Raw genomic sequence first — 21,535 nt, 5'->3', positions numbered from 1 at the left:
GGAATATTTAGAATCCACCCGTGCTGTCGTAGAACTACTTGAGATAGTGCTACTCCGACCTCCAACTGTTCTCTGGACCTTGTTCTTATCAGGAGGTCGTCCATTTTCTTTGAAGACGAATCCTCCTTTCGGTCATTACCTTGGTAAGGACCCGGGGTGCCTTGGACAATCCAACGGCATCGTCTTGAAACTGATAGTGACAGTTCTGTACCACGAACCTGAGGTACCCTCGGTGAGAAAAGGCAAATTTTGGGACATGGAGGTAAGCATCCCTGATGTCCCGGGACACCATATAGTCCCCTTGTTCTTTGCTATCACTGCGCTGAGTGACTCCATCTGGATTTGAACCCTTGTAAGTGTTCAAATTTTCCAGATTTAGAATAGGTCTCACCTAGCCTTCAGTACCACCATATAGTGTGGAGTAATACCCCTTTCCTTGTTGTCGGAGGGGTAATTTTATTATCACCTGCTGGGAATACAGCTTGTGAATTGTTTTCAATACTGCCTCCCTGTCGGAGGGAGACATTGGTACAGCAGACTACAGGAACCTGCGAGGGGGGAAACCTCTCGACATTCCAATCTGTACCCCTTGGATACTACTTGTAGGATCCAGGGGTCCTGTACGGTCCCAGCGTCATGCTGAGAACTTGGTAGAAGCGGTGGAGGGCTTCTGTTCCTGGGAATGGGCTGCCTGCTGCAGTCTTCTTCCCTTTCCTCTATCCCTGGGCAGATATGACTCTTATAGGGACGAAAGGACTGAGGCTGAAAAGACGGTGTCTTTTTCTGCAGAGATGTGACTTAGGGTAAAAAACGGTGGATTTTCCAGCAGTTGCCCTGGCCACCAGGTCCCATGGACCGACCCCAAATAACTCCTCCCCTTTATACGGCAATACATCTTTGTGCCGTTTGGAATCTGCATCACCTGACCACTGTCGTGTCCATAAACATCTTCTTGCAGATATGGACATCGCATTTACTCTTGATGCCAGAGTGCAAATATCCCTCTGCGCATCTCGCATATATAGAAATGCATCCTTTAAATGCTCTATAGTCAATAAAATACTGTCCCTGTCAAAGGTATCAATATTTTTAGTCAGGGAATCCGACCAAGCCACCTCAGCTCTGCACATCCAGGCTGAGGCGATCGCTGGTCGCAGTATAACACCAGCATGTGTGTGTATACTTTTTAGGATATTTTTCAGCCTCCTATCAGCTGGCTCCTTAAGTACGGCCCTATCCGTAGATGGTACCGCCACTTGTTCTGATAAGCGTGTGAGCGCCTTATCCACCCTGAGGGGTGTTTCCCACCGCGCCTTAACTTCTGGCGGGAAAGGGTATACCGCCAATAATTTTCTATCGGGGGAAACCCACGCATCATCACACACTTCATTTAATTTATCTGATTCAGGAAAAACTACAGGTAGTTTTTTCACCTCACACATAATACCCTTTTTTGTGGTACTTGGAGTATCAGAAATATGTAACACCTCCTTCATTGCCCTTAACGTGTGGCCCTAAAAGAAAATACGTTTGTTTCTTCACCGTCGACACTGAAATCAGTGTCCGTGTCTGGGTCTGTGTCGACCGACTGAGGTAAATGGGCATTTTACAGCCCCTGACGGTGTTTGAGACGCCTGGACAGATACTAATTTGTTCGCCGGCCCTCTCATGTCGTCAACCGGCTTGCAGCGTGTTGACATTGTCACGTAATTCCATAAATAAGCCATCCATTCCGGTGTCGACTCCCTAGAGAGTGACATCACCATTACAGGCAATTTGCTCCGCCTCCTCACCAATATTTTCCTCATACATGTCGACACACACGTACCGACATACAGCACACACATAGGGAATGCTCTGATAGAGGACAGGACCCACTAGCCCTTTGGGGAGACAGAGGGAGAGTTTGCCAGCACACACCAAAACGCTATAATTATCCAGGGACAACCTTTATATAAGTGTTCCTCCCTTATAGCATTTTAATATATATACATATCGCCAAATCAGTGCCCCCCCTCTCTGTTTTAACCCTGTTTCTGTAGTGCAGTGCAGGGGAGAGCATGGGAGCCTTCCCACCAGCCTTTCTGTGAGGGAAAATGGCGCTGTGTGCTGAGGAGAATAGGCCCCGCCCCCTTTTCGGCGGGCTTCTTCTCCGGAGTTTTAGATATCTGGCAGGGGTTAAATACATCCATATAGCCTCAAGGGCTATATGTGATGTATTTTTCGCCATACAGGTATTATACATTGCTGCCCAGGGCGCCCCCCCCCAGCGCCCTGCACCCTCCGTGACCGCTGTGTGAAGTGTGCTGACAACAATGGCGCACAGCTGCAGTGCTGTGCGCTACCTGATGAAGACTGAGAGTCTTCTGCCGCCTGGTTCCGGACCTCTTCATCTTCAGCATCTGCAAGGGGGGTCGGCGGCGCGGCTCCGGGACGAACCCCAGGGCGAGCCCTGTGTTCCGACTCCCTCTGGAGCTATGTCCAGTAGCCTAAGAATCCAATCCATCCTGCACGCAGGTGAGTTGAAAATCTCTCCCCTAAGTCCCTCGATGCAGTGAGCCTGTTGCCAGCAGGACTCACTGAAAATAAAGAACCTAAAAACTTTTTCTAAGCAACTCTTTAAGAGAGCCACCTAGATTGCACCCTTCTCGGCTGGGCACAAAAACCTAACTGAGGCTTGGAGGAGGGTCATAGGGGGAGGAACCAGTACACACCATGTGATCCTAAAAGCTTGCTTTTGTGCCCTGTCTCCTGCGGAGCCGCTATTCCCCATGGTCCTGACGGAGTCCCCAGCATCCACTAGGACGTTAGAGAAATTCAGATAGCAGTACACTTGTTCTTAACTAACACTGTCTAAAATGACATGTCGAATACTTAGGTGTCTGTAAATGAACAGCGCTGATGAGACAGGCGGCTTTACAGAGGAGACATGCCCTGCAGTCCCGGAGATCAGCCCAGCTAGCAGTGTAAAGATGGCGCCAAAATCTCTGTCAGGGAGTGAGGGAGTGAAATGCAGCGCCAGGGCGGGAACACCAGCAGTAGAGGGTGCCCGGAGATGGGGGAGGGGCTACAGGTCAGCGCCTTATCCCCTATGCTGGTCCTCACCACTGGGTACTGTGGAGCCTATGTAAAACGGATTTTAGTAAATCCGACCTGTGCTCCCTGCCCTGGTGGATATAGTGGGGTCCCTGTGCAGTACGGTGTCCATGCCAGCGGCGGAGTCCGTCTCCTGGGATCGCGACCGGACCACGATTTACCGGTGGGTCCCACCTGGGGGACCCTCTCACCTCCTCCCTGACGTGCAGCCACGCGATCCTGGAGAGCGTTAGCGGTGGTGTGCCTGATGACCGGTGCGCCACCACTGCAAGTACCCGGGAAACCGCGGGAGTATGCAGCGCTGCTAGGGAGGTGATGGAGCCGCAGCACAGTATGTCAGAATGAATTGAAGTCTTCTTAAAAAGCTCTTTTCAGAGCTGCCTAGGGCAGCACCACCAGTTAGTGACCTGCACTGCAGGCACCAACTTACAAACTGAGCTCCAGTGCCTGGAGGTGGCATTATAGAGGAGGCGGTGCAATGCATCCTGGGAACAGTCAAAGCTTTAGCCTGTTGGTGCCTCGGATCAAGATCCAACTCTACACCCTGATGTATTCCCTGTGGAATCCCAGTGTACCCCGCTGCAGAAATCTAGGCTTTGTCTCATCAAAGAGTTCTCTTAAGTGCCAAGTTATCTTATGTCACTGGTAATGCATAACAGATATCTGTATAGAACAATTACAGTATATCTGCACCAATGTATACATACTACATAAATACTCGCGCTCTTTCTATAGATATCTATTTTACACAGCAGACTGGAAGGGGATTACCGGAGGCTAAAATGGGAGAAACGTATAGTATTATACTAATTTAGGATGATGTCACAAGAATGATGGTAATGACCTATAAATGATGCCTATGTAATGTTATTTCCATGTTATAACAGTGACTTGGTTGGTATATAAATCAAATACTGCTGTACCTGTACATCAATCTGCTAAATAGCAACAGTGCCACCTACTGACTATATGAAGTAATGTTTGACACACAACGTACAGAATGCAGACCAAACATATGCTACAGAAGCTGACATTCTGACGTTAAAGTATGACCTAAACAGATAGAATACAGCAAAACACATTGTGCAGAAGAGGAGGATTGCTAGATGGGAAGGATGGAAAACTGATCAACAGGAAAACAGATAGGCTATGTAAGTAAGCAATTCTTATTCCATGTCAAGGGTGGAGCAAGTAACCAGCAACATTACAGAGGTACTGCCTGATGTAGATCCATAGGGCACTGGCTCTAGGGAATTGGATAATCTCATGAATACAGATGTGTCCTCTTACATCCTTGCTGCAGTCACACTAAACAGCCCTTCAAGTTGCGCCATGCCATGGCTAGACTCTAGCGCAGAGCGTCTTTTTTGCATCTTTTGCTGCGAAAATGTAGAAGCAATATGATGCAATATGACGCACGAGCAGCTTCTGCTGATTAAATTGATATGTAGCATGCCTATATTCTGTGTGTCATAGTGGCTCTACCGGCATCCGATATTAAGCGTAGTATTTTGTATGAATATACAGTCACACACAGAATATAGGCATGTTGCATATCATTTTAATCAGCAGAAGCTTCCTATTGCATTACATTGCGTCAGACACATTTTCGCGGCAAAAGATGCAAAAAAGATGCTCAGTGTTATGTGTAACGCGACTTGGAGCAAAGTTGTAGGAGGATACATCTGTAGAGGCTTGACCCATGACATGGAAGCCTCCATAGTGAACTTTAAAGAAGTTATCTGCACAGCAATGGCATAAAAGATAAAGTATACATGCACTTCAAGATCTCGGCTAACATTACAGTAACTTTCTGTTAGCTCAGAGGGCGGTATTCAAATTATATATCACACCCAATCTCCTTTCTCCTTTCTAAAGTGATGCCTGTTATCGGGCATATCCCGCACATAGTAATCAGGTTTAGCTCCGGGGGTAGCGAGCTGAAATGATTATACCACGGCCATCAGCAGAAACAGATCAGGTGTGAAAGGGGGTGAAAAGAATTGAATCCTGCCCAGAGTGTAAAATGCTACAAGCAGAGGCGGATTGGCCATAGGGCTTACAGGGAAGATTCCCGTGGGGCCGACGCACCCGTGGTGCCTGTTTTGTTTGAGGACATGTGGTCCTATTTATAGACATAATGAATAAGATGCAAAATAATTTGCCTATATGAAAATTTCTTTGCCACTTAGCCTGTGATTGCAGATGATCTAGTGCAGGCATGTCCAAACTGCGGCCCTCCAGCTGTTGAGAAACTACACATCCCAGCATGCCCTGACACAGCTTTAGCATTCTCTGACAACAAAACTGTGTCAGGGCATGCTGGGATATGTAGTTTCACAACAGCTGGAGGGCCGCAGTTTGGACATGCCTGATCTAGTGTATGCTCTGTCTGCCTGCTTGGCTGACATCTAAGATTGAGTGAATAGTGATTGGGATACGCGGTTGGTGTAATAAGCAAGAAAATATATCTTTCTAAAGAATTATATAGTTTCCTAAATTCTAAAGGTGTATCATATAATGTGCTCATAATATTTAATTTTATTTCCTTTTAACTTCCCCCTTGATGCTGGACATGCCCACTATCTGGAAAGTCTTGTGGGGAGGATGTTGCTGCCATGGCCCGTGGCTAGACCTTACACCTCTGGTGCTGCCCATGTGGGGCCACTAGTACAAATTTTTCCAGGGCCGCTTTTTGTTCCCAATCCGCCCCTGGCCACAAGTACCAGCCAGTACAATCTTGGGTTCCTCAGCCACTACTGTTGGGTTGAATTTACTATGAATGACATACTGAGGTCAATGCAGTGTCTTCCATTGATCTCCAACCACCACCTAAGCGTAGGTAAATGGAGAACACAACGCCAGTTTGTATTGACCATTATTATCACTTTGTTAAATGGAACTTAGAATTAAGTTAAGTTATTTTAATGTGAGTAAATTTCAAACTGTCTTCTCTACTGTACTATCCACTTTCTTCTGGGGTTTAATTTATTTCAACCATTTACGATTATAGTGCCAGATATGAGGCCACCATACAGCAATACTCCTGTAAAAATCACTTTCCCAAGAGAGCTAGTTTCATTTACATAAAGTTAAATTGAAACAATCTTCAAATGAAAGCTGCAAGAAAATAAGTTGCACAATATAGTTAATAACTGTAGTGGTTAATTGTACCAATATTGATGGCAGTTTCCTGCTTATCTCCCGTTAGAATCCAAATTCTGATGTCTGCTTTTATTAGTGTCTCAATGGTTTCTGGTACATTGTCTTGGAGCTTGTCCTCAATGGCTGTGGCTCCCAGTAAATGAAGGTTCTAGAGAACAGAATAAGTATATACAAAAACCAGTTAACCAACATGGCTAATAGATGGTGATATGAAAGAATCTCTGTCACAACCCTGGAAACGGTTAATTATGCTAATGAAGAATGTGGGTACACACTAGGCGACGGGGAATTACAGGCGATGGAAGACTATATGTCGTTGAACGATATAGCGATCAACGATATAGTGCGTACAGACTGAACGTTATCGTTCAATGATGACGTTCAGTGAGATCACCGCCGCCATTCCCAGACATGCAGCTCAGCCCAACATTGACGGGTTGAGCTGCATGTCAGCTCAATATTGGTGATCGCTAAATGGCGCGCGGGAGCTTGCATCGTTCATCGGTCACCAATATTGCCACCATACACTCTGGACGATATAAGCCTAAAAATAAACGATAACGACATCTATGTAATTATCGTTTATTTTTTTAGGCTAAAATCGCCTAGCGTGTACTCCCATTTACAGGGAAGCATACATTCCGGGCTGTAGCTTGGCACTTATGTGCCCCGGCCAGTCTCGCTGATCACAGAATGTGATGTCATGTCACAGAGGAAGGGGCTGGGAGCAGGGTCTGAGCATCTCAAGGCTGCAGGGTGTCATTCCAGACACCCTACAAGCCAAAGTAGGTGCCACAGGGTCAGTAACCATACCTGGCGAGGCGGCACCAGTCTTCACGTGATCTTGCATACAAGCTATTAGGAAACTGATTTGATGCTAAATAAAGCACAGTATCACATTAAATAGGTCTATCTTAAAAACAGAAGACCTTAATAAGATGTTACCCATCTGCTACTAAACTACAGCGATCATACCGGGAAATAAACAACTGGATGACCTTGCTCAAGATATACAGTTCTACATATATTTTAAAAAGGTGCACTGCCAAAATATTCTTCAAACGTCAAGATGAAGTTACCACCTGCTACAGATATACAGTAGTGTTATTGTACTGCAATATGTTCAAAGAGCAAACCAGACATCTCATCTAACATGAAATCACATCCCACACATGCTATGTATTATATAGCAGAGAAAGTCAGGGGTTCTGGATTTTGCATCTTTTTTCTTGAGGGTTTATGCACCAGCACAGTATCATGGGAAGTATAGGCCAGGAGCGGTTTAAGCTTTCTATACTGAATTAGCGCTGTATACCGTCACCGTGAAGTCTAGTCTACCCAGCCAAATATATAAAAAGTGGAAAAAAATATTTTTCCATTTCAGAATCATAGGTCTTAGCACTTCTCCGTGATGAAATGTGGAACATAGTGCAGACCCCTGATTAAATTAGGGTTTATGACAACACCAATTTTACTGTGGAATGTGGAAACAAATAAAAATATAAGCCCATGACTTGTCAGATTCCGCACTAGAGCAATAAACACCCATTGACTATGGCTTTAATTAACATACATGTTTCATACATTGCTATTTTGAGATTTCGCTGGCCTAAGGTGAAAATAAATATATCTATCTATCTATCTATATATATATATATATATATATATATATATATATATATATATATATATATATATATATAACTCCAAGCAAAGGTAGCACTCACATCTTCATGATATGCAAACACTGGGGTGTCCACTCAAATACCAAGGTATCCAAATTATATAGAAAACTCAGAGGGGGCACTCTCCAGACTTTTGTGAATATATCAAATTCATTTTATTGATACGTTACATATTGCACTGCTGGATGCCTGGAGTGTTGTTCCTCCGTATTGGAAGTTGTTATCTGATGTGCAGAGCCTCCTGAGGAAGGCCCATGGAGGGCCGAAAGCGCTTGAGGAAAATCTTGCTACTATCTTGAAATATGTAACGTATCAATAAAATGAATTTGATATATTCACAAAAGTCTGGAGAGTGCCCCCTCTGAGTTTTCTCTCTCTCTCTCTCTCTATATATATATATATATATATATAGAGTATGGTTGCGGGCGGCACTCTCGGCGTGAATGAAGACAGACACGTGAGTCTTTAAGTCATCAACGTTTCAATGTCCAGAGTGACATTTTCGTCACTCTGGACATTGAAACGTTGATGACTTAAAGACTCACGTGTCTGTCTTCATTCACGCCGAGAGTGCCGCCCGCAACCATACTCTATACTATTGGATACAGGTACACTGTATATCCCGGGGAGGGCACCGGCATTACAACTATTGATACCATCGTTTAGGGGACTTGGGAGTGCCGTCGACCCTGCTTACCTATATATATATATATATATATATATATATATATATAACAATCACGACAAACCTATATACTAAAAACTCCAAAAAATACAAACATGGGAAAACAGGAGTTATGGTAGACTTACCGTTGGTAACTCTGTTTCTCCGAAGTCCACAGTATCCACAGGATATACATTGGGTTGTAGGAGGCGTCAGAGGATCGGGCACCAAACGGTTAAAGCTTTTGGGACTCCCAGCATGCATCGGTCCAGCCTCCCTATAACCCCGCCTCCTGGCCCAGGGAACTCAGTTTGTTACAAAGCCCAGGTAGGAGCAGGATTAGATTGAAAAAGAAGACCTATTAAGGCGAGAAGAACACACACACTTCCATACCAGAAGGAAGGAAGGGATTAGTAAGTGTATAGCCTCTCAAATCAGGTGCATCAGGGTGGATTCCCTGTGGATCGGTGGACTTCAGAGAAATAGAGTTATCAACAGTAAGTCTACCATAACTCCTGATTTCTCCTTCAGGGTCCACAGTAGTATCTACAGTATAAACATTGGGTTGTCCCAAAGCAGTGATTAAGGGAGGAGACGCTCCTGATTGGATAGGAGAATCCTACGCCAAAACGCAGCATCCTGAGAGGCAAAGGTATCAAATGCATAATGTCTATTAAATGTATTTATGGAAGACCATGTGGCTGCCTTACAAAGTTGCTCAGCTGAGGCACCACGGTGGGATGCCCTTGAAGAACCTACTGAACGAGTAGAATAGGCAGAGACATTATCCGGGATAGGGAGATCGGCTTAAGAGTATGCTTCTGAGATAGTCATCCGAAGCCATCTACCCAAAGTTTGCTTATTGGCAGGCCATCCTCTCTTGTGAAATCCATACTGAACAGAGAGTATTCTGATGACACTTGTACGATCCACGTAGATCCTTAGTGCATGAACTACGTCCAATGATGAATCTCCTACAGAGAGATCCAGTGATTGAAAGGCCGGAACTATTATTTCTTTATTAAGATGGACCTTTGAGAGCACCTTAGGAAGATATCCAGATTTGGTTCGGAGAACCACTCTGTCTGGATGGAATACCAGACATGGAGGGCGACACGACAGTGACCCTAAATCTGATACTTTTCTAGCTGAAGCAATTGCCAGTAGAAAGAGAACTTTAGCTGTCAACCATTTGAGATCAACGCGATGCAGTGGTTCAAATGGGGCATCTTGAAGCGCACTGAGAACCAATCCTATGTCCCAAGAAGCTGTTGGTGGTACAAACGGAGGCTGAATGTGAAGTATTCCCTGGAAAAAAGTGTGAATAGCTTGTAGCTTTGCAATTTTCCTTTGGAACTAAATGGTTAATGCTGACAGGGAAGTTAGGCGGAGGCCTTGATCCATTCCAGCTTGAAGGAGGGCTAAGAAGTGGTGTTAGGAGAGCTAGCTTCAGTGGTGCTAGGAGAGCAACACTGAAAAAATAAGAATTTACTTACCGATAATTCTATTTCTCGTAGTCCGTAGTGGATGCTGGGGACTCCGTCAGGACCATGGGGAATAGCGGGCTCCGCAGGAGACAGGGCACATCTAAAAAAGCTTTTAGGTCACATGGTGTGTACTGGCTCCTCCCCCTATGACCCTCCTCCAAGCCTCAGTTAGGTACTGTGCCCGGACGAGCGTACACAATAAGGAAGGATCTTGAATCCCGGGTAAGACTCATACCAGCCACACCAATCACACCGTACAACTTGTGATCTGAACCCAGTTAACAGTATGATAACAAAACGAAGTAGCCTCCGAAAAGATGGCTCACAACAATAGTAATAACCCGATTTTTGTAACAATAACTATGTACAAGCATTGCAGACAATCCGCACTTGGGATGGGCGCCCAGCATCCACTACGGACTACGAGAAATAGAATTATCGGTAAGTAAATTCTTATTTTCTCTAACGTCCTAGTGGATGCTGGGGACTCCGTCAGGACCATGGGGATTATACCAAAGCTCCCAAACGGGCGGGAGAGTGCGGATGACTCTGCAGCACCGAATGAGAGAACTCCAGGTCCTCCTTAGCCAGAGTATCAAAATTTGTAAAATTTTACAAACGTGTTCTCCCCTGACCACGTAGCTGCTCGGCAAAGTTGTAATGCCGAGACTCCTCGGGCAGCCGCCCAGGATGAGCCCACCTTCCTTGTGGAATGGGCATCTATATATTTTGTCTGTGGCAGGCCTGCCACAGAATGTGCAAGCTGAATTGTATTACAAATCCAGCGTGCAATAGACTGCTTAGAAGCATGAGCACCCAGCTTGTTGGGTGTATACAGTATAAACAGCAAGTCAGACTTTCTGACTCCAGCCGTCCTAACTATATATATATATATATATATATATATATATATATATATTTTTAGGGCCCTGACCACGTCTAGTAACTTGGAGTCCTCCAAGTCCCTAGTAGCCGCAGGCACCACAAGAGGTTGTTTCAGGTGAATACGCGGACACCCCTTTATGAAGAAACTGGAGACGAGTCCCAGTTCTGTCCTGTTCAAATGGAAAATTTTAACATGGGCTTTTGTAAGACAAAGCCGCCCATTCTGACAATCGCCTGGCCGAGGCCAGGGCTAACCACATGGTCACTTCCCATGTGAGATATTTGTCAACAGCATGGTCACTTTCCATGTGAGATATTTCAAATCCACAGATTTGAGCGGTTCAAACCAATATGAATTTAAGAAATCCCAACACTATGTTGAGATCTCACGGTGCCCCTAGGGGCACAAAAAAGCTGTATATGCAATACATCCTTTACAATCTGGACTTCAGGAACTGAAGTCAATTCTTTCTGGAAGAAAATCTACAGGGCCGAAATTTAAATGTTAATGAACCCCAATTTGAGGTCCAAAACACTCCTGTTTTCAGGAAGTGTAGAAATCGACCTAGTTGAATTTCCGTCGTGGAGCCTTCCTGGCCTCACCCACGCAACATATTTTCACCACATGTGGTGATGACGTTGTGCGGCCACCTCCTTCCTGGCTTTGACCAGGGTAGGTATGACCTCTTATGGAATGCCTTTTCCCCTCAGGATCCGGCATTCAACCGCCATGCCGTCAAACGCAGCCGCGGTAAGTCTTGGAATAGACATGGTACTTGCTGAATCAAGTCCCTTCTTAGCTCCCCAGGCCCTTAGTCCTCTGTGAGCATTTCTTGAAGTTCCGGGTACCAAGTCCCTCTTGGCCAATCCGGAGCCACTAGTATAGTTCATACTCCTCTATGTCTTATAATTCTCAATACCCTGGTTATGAGAAACAGAGGAGGGAACACATACACAGACTGGTACACCCACGGTGTTACCAGAACATCCACAGCTATCGCCTGAAGGTCTCATGACCTGGCGGAATACCTGTCCCGTTTTTTGTTCGGGCGGGACGCCATCATGTCCACCTTTGGTCTTTGCCAACGGTCCACAATCATGTTGAAAAACTTCCCTATGAAGTTTCCACTCTCCCGGGTGGAGGTCATGCCTGCTGAGGAAGTCTGCTTCCCAGTCGTCCACTCCCGGAAAGAACACTGCTGACAGTGCTATCACATGATTTTCCGCCTAGCGAAAAATCCTTGCAGTTTTCACTGCCCTCCTGCTTCTTGTGCCGCCCTTCTGTTTACGTGGGCGACTGCCGTGATGTTATCCCACTGGATCAATACCGGCTGACCTTGAAGCAGAGGTCTAGCTAAGTTTAGAGCATTATAAAATTGCTCTAAGCTTATTTATGCGGAGAGAATTCTCCAGACTTAATCACACTTCCCTGGAAATTTTTTCCCTGTGTGACTGTTCCCCAGCCTCTCAGGCTGGCCTCCGTGGTCACCGGCATCCAATCCTGAATGCCGAATCTGCGGCCCTCTAGAAGATGAGCACTCTGTAATCACCACAGGAGAGACACCCTTTTCCTTGGATATAGGGTTATCCGCTGATGCATCTGAGGATGCGATCCGGACCATTTGTCCAGCAGATCCCACTGAAGAGTTCTTGCGGGAAATCTGCCGAATGGAATTGCTTCGTAATAAGCCACCATTTTTACCAGGACTATTGTGCAATGATGCACTGACACTTTTCCTGGTTTTAGGAGGATCCCGATTAGCTCGGATAACTCCCTGGTTTTCTCCACTGGGAGAAACACGTTTTTCTGGACTGTGTCCAGAATCTTCCCTAGGAACAGTAGACGTGTCGTCGGAAAAAGCTGCGATTTTGGAATATTTAGAATCCACTCGTGCTGTCGTAGAACTACTTAAGATAGTGCTACTCCGACCTCCAACTGTTCTCTGGACCTTGCCCTTATCAGGAAAGCGTCCATGTTTCTTTTAAGAAAAATCATCATTCCCGCCATTACCTTGGTAAAGACCCGGGGCGCCGTGGACAATCCAAACGGCAGCGTCTGAACTGATAGTGACAGTTCTGTACCAGGAACCTGAAGTACCCTTGGTGAGAAGGGCAAATTTGGACCTGTAGGTAAACGTCCCTGATATCCAGTGACATCATATCGTCCCCTTCTTCCTGGTTCGCTATCACTGCTCCGAGTGACTCCATCTTGATTTGAACGCTTGTATGTAAGTGTTCAAATATTTCAGATCTCACCGAGCCGGTTGGCTTCAGTACCACAATATAGTGTGGAATACTACCCCCTTCCTTGTTGTAAGAAGGGTACTTTGATTATCACCTGCTGGGATTACAGCCTGTGAATTGTGTGAGGGGGAGACGTCTCGAATTTCCAATGTACACCTGGGATATTACATGTAGGATCCCGGAGTTCCCTTGCGAGTGTTGCTGAAACTCTTGAGATGACCCCCTACCGCACCTGAGTCCGCTTGTACGGCCCCAGCGTTATGCTGCGGACTTGGCAGAAGCCGTGAGGAGCTTCTGTTCCTGGGAATGAGCTGCTTGCTGCAGTCTTCTTCCCTTTCCTCTCCCCCTGGGCAGATATGACTGGCCTTCGCCCGCCTGCCCGTATGGGGACGAAAGGACTGAGACTGAAAAGACTGTGTCCTTTTCTGCCAATATGTGACTCGGGGTAACAAAAGGTGGATTTTTCAGCTGTTGCCATGGCCACCAGGTCCAATGGACCGCCCCTTTATACGGCAATACTTCCATATGCCGTCTGGAATCTGCCTCACCTGACCACTGTCGTGTCTTCATCTGGCAGATATGTACATCACATTTACTCTTGATGCCAGAATGCAAATATGCCTCTGCGCATCACACATATATAGAAATGCATCCTTAAAATGCTCTATAGACAATAAAATCCTGTCCCTGTCAAGGGTATCAAAATTTTCAGTCAGGAAATCCGACCAAGCCCCCTCAGCGCTGCACATCCAGGCTGAGGCGATTGCTGGTCGTAGTATAACACCAGTATGTGTGTATATACTGTTATGATATTTTTCAGCTTCCTATCAGCTGGCTCCTTGAGGGCGGCCGTATCTGGAAACGGTAACGCCATGTTTTTTATAAGCGTGTGAGCGCCTTGTCCACCCTAAGGTGTGTTTTCCAACTCGCCCTTACTACTGGCGGGAAAAAGGGTATACCGCCCATAACTTTCTGTCGGAGGAACCCCACGTATCATCACACACTTCATTTAATTTATCTGATTCAGGCAAAACTACAAGTAGTTTATTCCCACCCTACAAAATACCCTTATTTGTGGTACTTGTGGTATCAGAAATACGTAACACCTCCTTCATTGCCCTTAACATGTAACTTGTGGCCCTAAAGGAAAAATACGTTTGTTTCTTCACCGTCGACACTGGGGTCAGTGTCCGTGTCAGTGTCTGTCGACCGACTGAGGTAAATGGGCGTTTTTACAAGCCCCTGACGGTGTCTGAGACGCCTGGACCGATACTAATTTGTCCGCCGGCTGTCTCATGTCGTCAACCGGCTTGCAGCGTGTTGACATTATCACGTAATTCCATAAGTAAGCCATCCATTCTGGTGTCGACTCCCTAGAGAGTGACATCACCATTACAGGCAATTTTCTCCGTCTCCTCACCAACATTTTCCTCATACATGTCGACACACACGTACCGACCTACAGCACACACATACAGGGAATGCTCTGATAGAGGACAGGACCCACTAGCCCTTTGGGGAGACAGAGGGAGAGTTTGCCAGCACACACCAAAAGCGCCATAATGTATATAACAACCCTAGAAGGTGTTGTTTCTATATATGGGCTCTTAATATATAATTATATCGCCAATTTATGCCCCCCTTCTCTTTAACCCTGTTTCTGTAGTGCAGGGGAGAGTGGGAGCCTTCCTCACCAGCGGAGCTGGTCAGGAAAATGGCGCTGAGTGCTGAGGAGAATAAGCTCCGCCCCTTTCACGGCGGGCTTTTCTCCCGGTTATTAGGAAAACTGGCCTGGGTTAAATACATACATATAGCCTTAATGGCTATATGTGATGTATTTATTTGCCTCTAAGGTAATCTATATTGCTGCCCAGGGCGCCCCCAGCAGCGCCCTGCACCCTCCGTGACCGAGATCAGTGAGCCGTGTAGCAACAATGGCGCACAGCTGCAGTGCTGTGCGCTACCTTCATGAAGACTGAGGAGTCTTCTGCCGCCTGTTTCCGGACCTCCGTTCTGCCGTTCTTCAGCGTCTGTAAGGGGGATCGGCGGCGCGGCTCCGGGACGAACCCCAGGCTGACCTGTGTTCCGACTCCCTCTGGAGCTCAGTGTCCAGTAGCCTAAGACTTCAATCCTCCTGCACGCAGGTGAGTTGCAAGTCTCTCCCCTAAGTCCCTCGTTGCAGTGATCCTGTCGCCAGCAGGAATCACTGATTAGAAACCTAAAAAAAAACTTTTCTAAACAGCTCTTTAAGAGAGCCACCTAGATTGCACCCTCTCGGACGGGCACAAAAACCTAACTGAGGCTTGGAGGAGGGTCATAGGGGGAGGAGCCAGTACACACCATGTGACCTAAAAGCTTTTTTAGATGTGCCCTGTCTCCTGCGGAGCCCGCTATTCCCCATGGTCCTGACGGAGTCCCCAGCATCCACTAGGACGTTAGAGAAAATAAGCATGCCATATTCGGTAATAGATGCGAGCTGAGGATGATTTAATTGCCTTAAGCATTGTTTGGATTACCGCCTGTGAAAAGTCCTTCGCTTTTAGGATGGATGTTTCAAGTGCCACGCCGTCAAAGACAGTCTATCTAGGTATGCATATAGGCAGGGACCCTGGATCAATAGATCTGGTCGTTGAGGCAGTAGGAGTGGAGTGTCCACGGATAGCCTCTGCAGATTCGTGCACCAATTTCGTCTGAGCCACGCCGGAGATATTATCACAGTGCCTCCTTCCTGTTTGAATTTTCGAATCACCTTGGGCAACAGGAAGATTGGCGGGAAGACCTATGCCAGATGAAATTTCCATTTCACTGACAGTGCATCCACGAAGATTGCTTCGGGGATTCCTTGTTCTTGACCCGAATACTGGTACCTTGTTGTTCTGACGTGAAGGTCCACTTCTGGCAGTCCCCATTTGTATACCAGAATCTGAAAGACTTCTGGGTGTAAGTCCCATTCGTCTGCATAAAAGTCTTTTCGGCTGAGGAAGTATGCTTCCCAATTTAATACTCCGGGTATAAATATTGCGGACATGGCTGGATGATGAAGTTTTCCCACTTTAGTGTGCGACTTACTGCCCTCATTGCCATCCGACTGCGAGTGCTCCTTGGTGATTAGGTATGCTACCGAAGTGGCATTGTCCGACCGAATCTGAATCGGTATGCCGTTAAGCATTTTCTTTGCCTGAGTTAGTGCCACGTAGATGGCACGAAATTCCAGGACATTGATTGGTAGATAACTTTCTTCCTTGGTCCAATGGCCCTAGAGAGAGTACTGCCTTGGTACGGCTCCCCAACCTTGGAGACTGGCTTCCATTTGTCAGAAGCTCCTAGTCTGAGATCCAAAAGGGTCGACTTTTGTCTAGGTGGGACGTCTGTAGCCACCCGGCTAATGACTGACATACTTAAGGAAGAGTAATATTTTGACTTCTTATTGTCTGATGCTGTCCATTCCATTTGGAGAGAATAGATGTTGAAGGGGTCTTGATTGGAACTGGGCATATTCTGCCATGTCAAATGCCGAGACCATTGATCCCAGAATCCGCATTGCTGCATGTATGGATACTCTCTGACTGTATAGCAATCCACGAATTCTCATCTGTATCGTGGATATTTTGTCCAGAGGTAGAAAGATTTTCTGAAGACTGGTTTCCAATACAGCCCCTAAGTGCGCCATCCATTGGGATGGAACTAGGGTGTACTTTGCCCAATTTATGAGTCAGACGGGAGCCTGTAGGCAGGCTATTGTCATTGGTAGATGGCAGTGAAGTATTTCCTGGTATTGTGCAAGGACTAGCAGGTCATCCAAGTATGGGAAAATCTTTATTCCCTGGTGCCATCACCACCATAATTTTGGTAAACACCCGAGGAGCCGAAGCAAGGCCAAAGGGTAGTGCCTGAAACTAAAACTGTTGCTGGAGGATTGCAAACCTGAGATAGCACTGATGGGAGAGTGCTATTGGTACATGTAGGTAAGCATCTTGTCCAGAAACACCATGAAATCCCCCGGCTTCATTGCCAGGATAATGGTCCGTAATGTTTCCATATTGAATCGAGGCACCCAAATATATTTGTTCAGAGCTTTGAGATTGAGAATGGGCCAGTGAGACCCATTTGGCTTCTGAACCAGGAACAGGGTAGAGTAGAACCCTAGTCCTCGTTGTGCTGAGGGAACTGGTACTAACACTCCTGATTGTAGCATTATCTGCATTGCCTCTTGTAGAGCCCTCATTGCCACTGACAGCGGGCTGATATTAAAGAACTGTTGAGGAGGACGCTTCTTGAAGGAGAAGGCATACCCATGAGACACCCCTTCTTGCATCCAGGTATCTGTGGTGGACTTCTGCCAAACCTGTGCAAATTGAAGAAGTCGACCTTCCACCCTGGGGTCCCCCAGGTGGAGGCCCATGCCAACAGGCAGGAGACTTGTCTTCTGGCATCTGGTTGACCAAGCCTCTTTGGCCATAGTCTTAACAGTTTTATTTGATTGAGACTGTTTGACACAAGCCTTTCCTTTACCTTGGGGGCCAAAAGGACCGGAAAGCATGGAATTTAGGTTTAGATGTCGAGGGAAACCTTGTTGATTTAGAGTTTGCTTCAGACATTAGAATGTTGTCCAATTCTGCTCCAAACAGAATATTTCCGACAAAGGATAGGGATTCCAATACTTTCTTGGATTCAATATCAGCCTTCCATGAACATAGCCAGTGCTCTGTGAGCTGCTACTAAGGAAGCTGAAGTTTGAGAAGCTAATATACCCATATCTAGGGCTGCTTCTTTCAGAGTTTGGAAATTCAGTTTTTACTGTTTTTGGACGTTTTAAAGATTGGAGCTTTAGACTTTAGTATAGGCTCTGCTACCGGTACTTCATCCATTGACAATATGGATTTCACTGCACAAATTAACTCGGGTATATCCACTGAGGTGTGATGCGCCTCCTCTCTTGAGGCAGACTCAGAGAGAGAAGATTCAGCTTCATATGCAGTATTCTCGGATTCTGAACCATGCGTAGATTGTGAGGGTGATATCCCTGGGTCTGCTGGTAACAATTGCTGAAAGGCAGCCGAGGCCTGGGGCAAATCTTGGACTGAGTGTGACAGAACATTCATCCATGGGGGATACTGCATGCAGCAGGGTTTCTCTTACGTCCTAGAGGATGCTGGGGTCCACATTAGTACCATGGGGTATAGATGGGTCCACCAGGAGCCATTGGCACTTTAAGAGTTTGAGAGTGTGGGCTGGCTCCTCCCTCTATGCCCCTCCCACCAGACTCAGGTTAGAAAATGTGCCCAGAGGAGCCGGTCACAGCTAGGGGAGCTCTACAGAGATTTTCTAGTAAAAGTTATTTTTAGAGTTTTTATTTTACAGGAGGCTATTGGCAACAGCCTGCCTGCAGCGAGGGACTAAGGGGGGGAGCAGTGTCCGCCCTGCGGGGTCTGAGCCACTGTCTCCGCTGACTGGACACTGAGCTCCAGAGGGGTCTAATCGTTCTACGCCACAGGGGACCGCTCGCCCCAGCAGCATGTCGCCAACCCCTTACAGAGCTGAAGAAGTGGTGAGTCACCGACCCCCCTAGCAAGCGGGGGGCCAGCGTGAAGATGGCGGCAACTGGAAGGGAGAGCAGTATTAACTGCGCTCCTGTGAAGGTTCAGAGGCACATGGTGCGGTGCTGTGAGGGGCACCCTGAGCCAGCGCTTACCCCCACACTGGTCCACAATTCTGTTGGGATCAACGGATCTCAACCAGCAAGTTTTACCTCAGGCCAGTATAATCTATAAAGAGCGGGAAGACAGCACTATTAAGGGGGTGGAGCTTCTCCTCAGAGCTGACCCAGCAGCGTTCCAGCACCATTTTCCTGCCTGCACAGTGCTGGATGGAAGAACAGGTCCCTCCACAGCAGCTCACCAGGGGGCTGTAGAAGGGGGAGGGGAGGCTGTAAACCAACTGTGTCTCCTATTAAGGGACACAGTCTGCACTGACAAGGGGTCTCCCTTTGCTGAAAGCGCTATGTGTGGGTTGGCTCCGATCTCTGTGTCTCTCTTGCCATTCTTGGGGGGGAAACTGTCTGCCCCCACGTGTGTGTGTGTGTGTGTGTGTGTGTGTGTGTGTGTGTGTGTGTGTGTGTGTGTGTGTGTAGTGTTTGATGGTCTCCTTTAGCTATGTCCAGGGACACTGTGTCATATGCTGCAGAGGATTTATCCTCCCAGGATGATCCCATTCCATGTAATCAGGATAGCACTGGTTTAGCACAGATACCAGCAAGGGAACCAGAGTGGTTTTCCTCTATCAAATCTTGGATTTCTCAGATTCCTGACAGGGCTGCAAGTAATGAATCTGCAACCCAGGTATTACAGAGCTCTATGGCAGTATGGCCTGGTTCTGGTACCTCAGGACGCCCCGTTATATACCCCCACAAACGTGCGCTTGTGCATGTCACACAAGACAACACGGATACCGATTCTAACACTACAGATGGTGATGGGGATGTGTTGCGGGGGTCCACATCTCTTGCAAAGGGGGTGCAATTATTGATAGAGGCTATCAGGGATGTGTTAAATGTTAATGATATTACACCTGAGCAGGTTGAGGAGGCTTTTTTCACTGAAAATAAAAAAGCCTCGCTAACCTTCCCTGCATCAAAGCAATTGAATGCTATATTTGAAAAAGCATGGGTAAACCCTGAAAAAAAAATTCCAGATCCCTAGAAGGGTCCACGTGGCATTTCTTTTCCCTGAGGAGGATAGGAAAAAGTGGGAAAACCCGCCAATTGTTGATGCCTCTGTGTCCAGACTCTCAAAGAAGGTGGTTTTACCTGTTCCACAATCTACCCCGCCTTAAAGGAGCCGGCTGATAGGAAAATTGATAACACGCTTGAATCAATGTATACTGCTTCAGGGGCCATATTACATCCCACTTTTGCTATTGCATGGATTGCAAAGGCAATAGTAAAGTGGTCGGCTACCTTACTTGAGGATTTGGATACAATGGATAGGGATGACGTTGCATTGTATTTACGCAACATACATGATTCTGCAGGTTTTATGGTAGAATCCATGAAAGGCCTTGGTTCCATGGCTGCGGGAATATCTTCCATGTCTGTTTCAGCTTGTCTGGGACTGTGGCTGCGCCAGTGGTCGGACGACGCGGAATCCAGAAGAAGTGTGGAGTCCCTACCCTATACAGGTAAGGCTCTCTTTGGGGAAGCTCTAGATATCCACCGCTACAGCGGGTAAGTCTCCGTTTCATCACTCAGCAGCACCTGCTCCGAATAAATCTCTCTCTTCATTTGCAACGCAGTCCTTTCGGCCTAACAAGCCTTGAAAGGCCAGAACCTCCAATAACTTCTTTAGGGGAGGTCGGGTTAAGTCCAAGAAACCTGCCGCTGCAGGTTCCCAGGAACAAAAGCCTGCTTCGGGTACGCCAAAGTCCTTCGCATGGCGGTGGACTGCACTCCCCGGTGGTGGGGCCAGTGGGAGCGAGACTCAAACACTTCAGTCATGTCTGGGTATCGTCCGGCCTGGATCCTTGGATGGTAGATGTTGTGTCTCAGGGATACAGGCTGGAATTTCAAAGTCTCCCTCCTAATCGCTTTTTCAAGTCAGGCTTGCCAACTCTGTTGGAGGACAGCACTGTACTACAAGACGCTGTCCAAAAGCTGGTAGAGGTCATTGTGCCAGTTCCACCTCACATGCTGAACAATGGTTACTATTCAAACCGTTTCATGGTACCAAAAATATGAATTTACTCACCGGTAATTCTATTTCTCGTAGTCCGTAGTGGATGCTGGGAACTCCGTAAGGACCATGGGGAATAGCGGGCTCCGAAGGAGGCTGGGCACTCTAGAAAGATTTATGACTACCTGGTGTGCACTGGCTCCTCCCACTATGACCCTCCTCCAAGCCTCAGTTAGGACACTGTGCCCGAACGAGCTGACATAATAAGGAAGGATTTTGAATCCCGGGTAAGACTCATACCAGCCACACCGTACAACTCGTGATACTATATCCAGTTTGACAGTATGAAAACAACTGAGCCTCTCAACAGATGGCTCAACAATAACCCTTTAGTTAGCAATAACTATTTACAAGTATTGCAGACAATCCGCACTTGGGATGGGCGCCCAGCATCCACTACGGACTACGAGAAATAGAATTACCGGTGAGTAAATTCTTATTTTCTCTGACGTCCTAGTGGATGCTGGGAACTCCGTAAGGACCATGGGGATTATACCAAAGCTCCCAAACGGGCGGGAGAGTGCGGATGACTCTGCAGCACCGAATGAGAGAACTCCAGGTCCTCCTCAGCCAGGGTATCAA

At 46.8% G+C, this 21,535-nt stretch overlaps 1 protein-coding gene across 9 annotated transcripts in view; it reads right to left on the bottom strand.

Annotated features, from left to right (window-relative positions):
* ATP8A1 (ATPase phospholipid transporting 8A1) overlaps window positions 1-21,535 on the bottom strand; it is a 613,161-nt gene that overhangs the window by 162,559 nt on the left and 429,067 nt on the right. For all 9 annotated transcript variants that reach the window (XM_063920998.1, XM_063921003.1, XM_063920996.1 and 6 more), the window contains one exon: window positions 6,271-6,409. In XM_063920998.1, coding sequence (XP_063777068.1) covers window positions 6,271-6,409 — 139 coding nt within the window. The remainder of the gene's footprint in view (window positions 1-6,270; window positions 6,410-21,535) is intronic.

This window comes from Pseudophryne corroboree, chromosome 1, assembly GCF_028390025.1.
Source record: "Pseudophryne corroboree isolate aPseCor3 chromosome 1, aPseCor3.hap2, whole genome shotgun sequence".
Taxonomy (NCBI): Eukaryota; Metazoa; Chordata; class Amphibia; order Anura; family Myobatrachidae; genus Pseudophryne; species Pseudophryne corroboree.
This window is presented reverse-complemented; position numbering and strand designations above follow the sequence as displayed.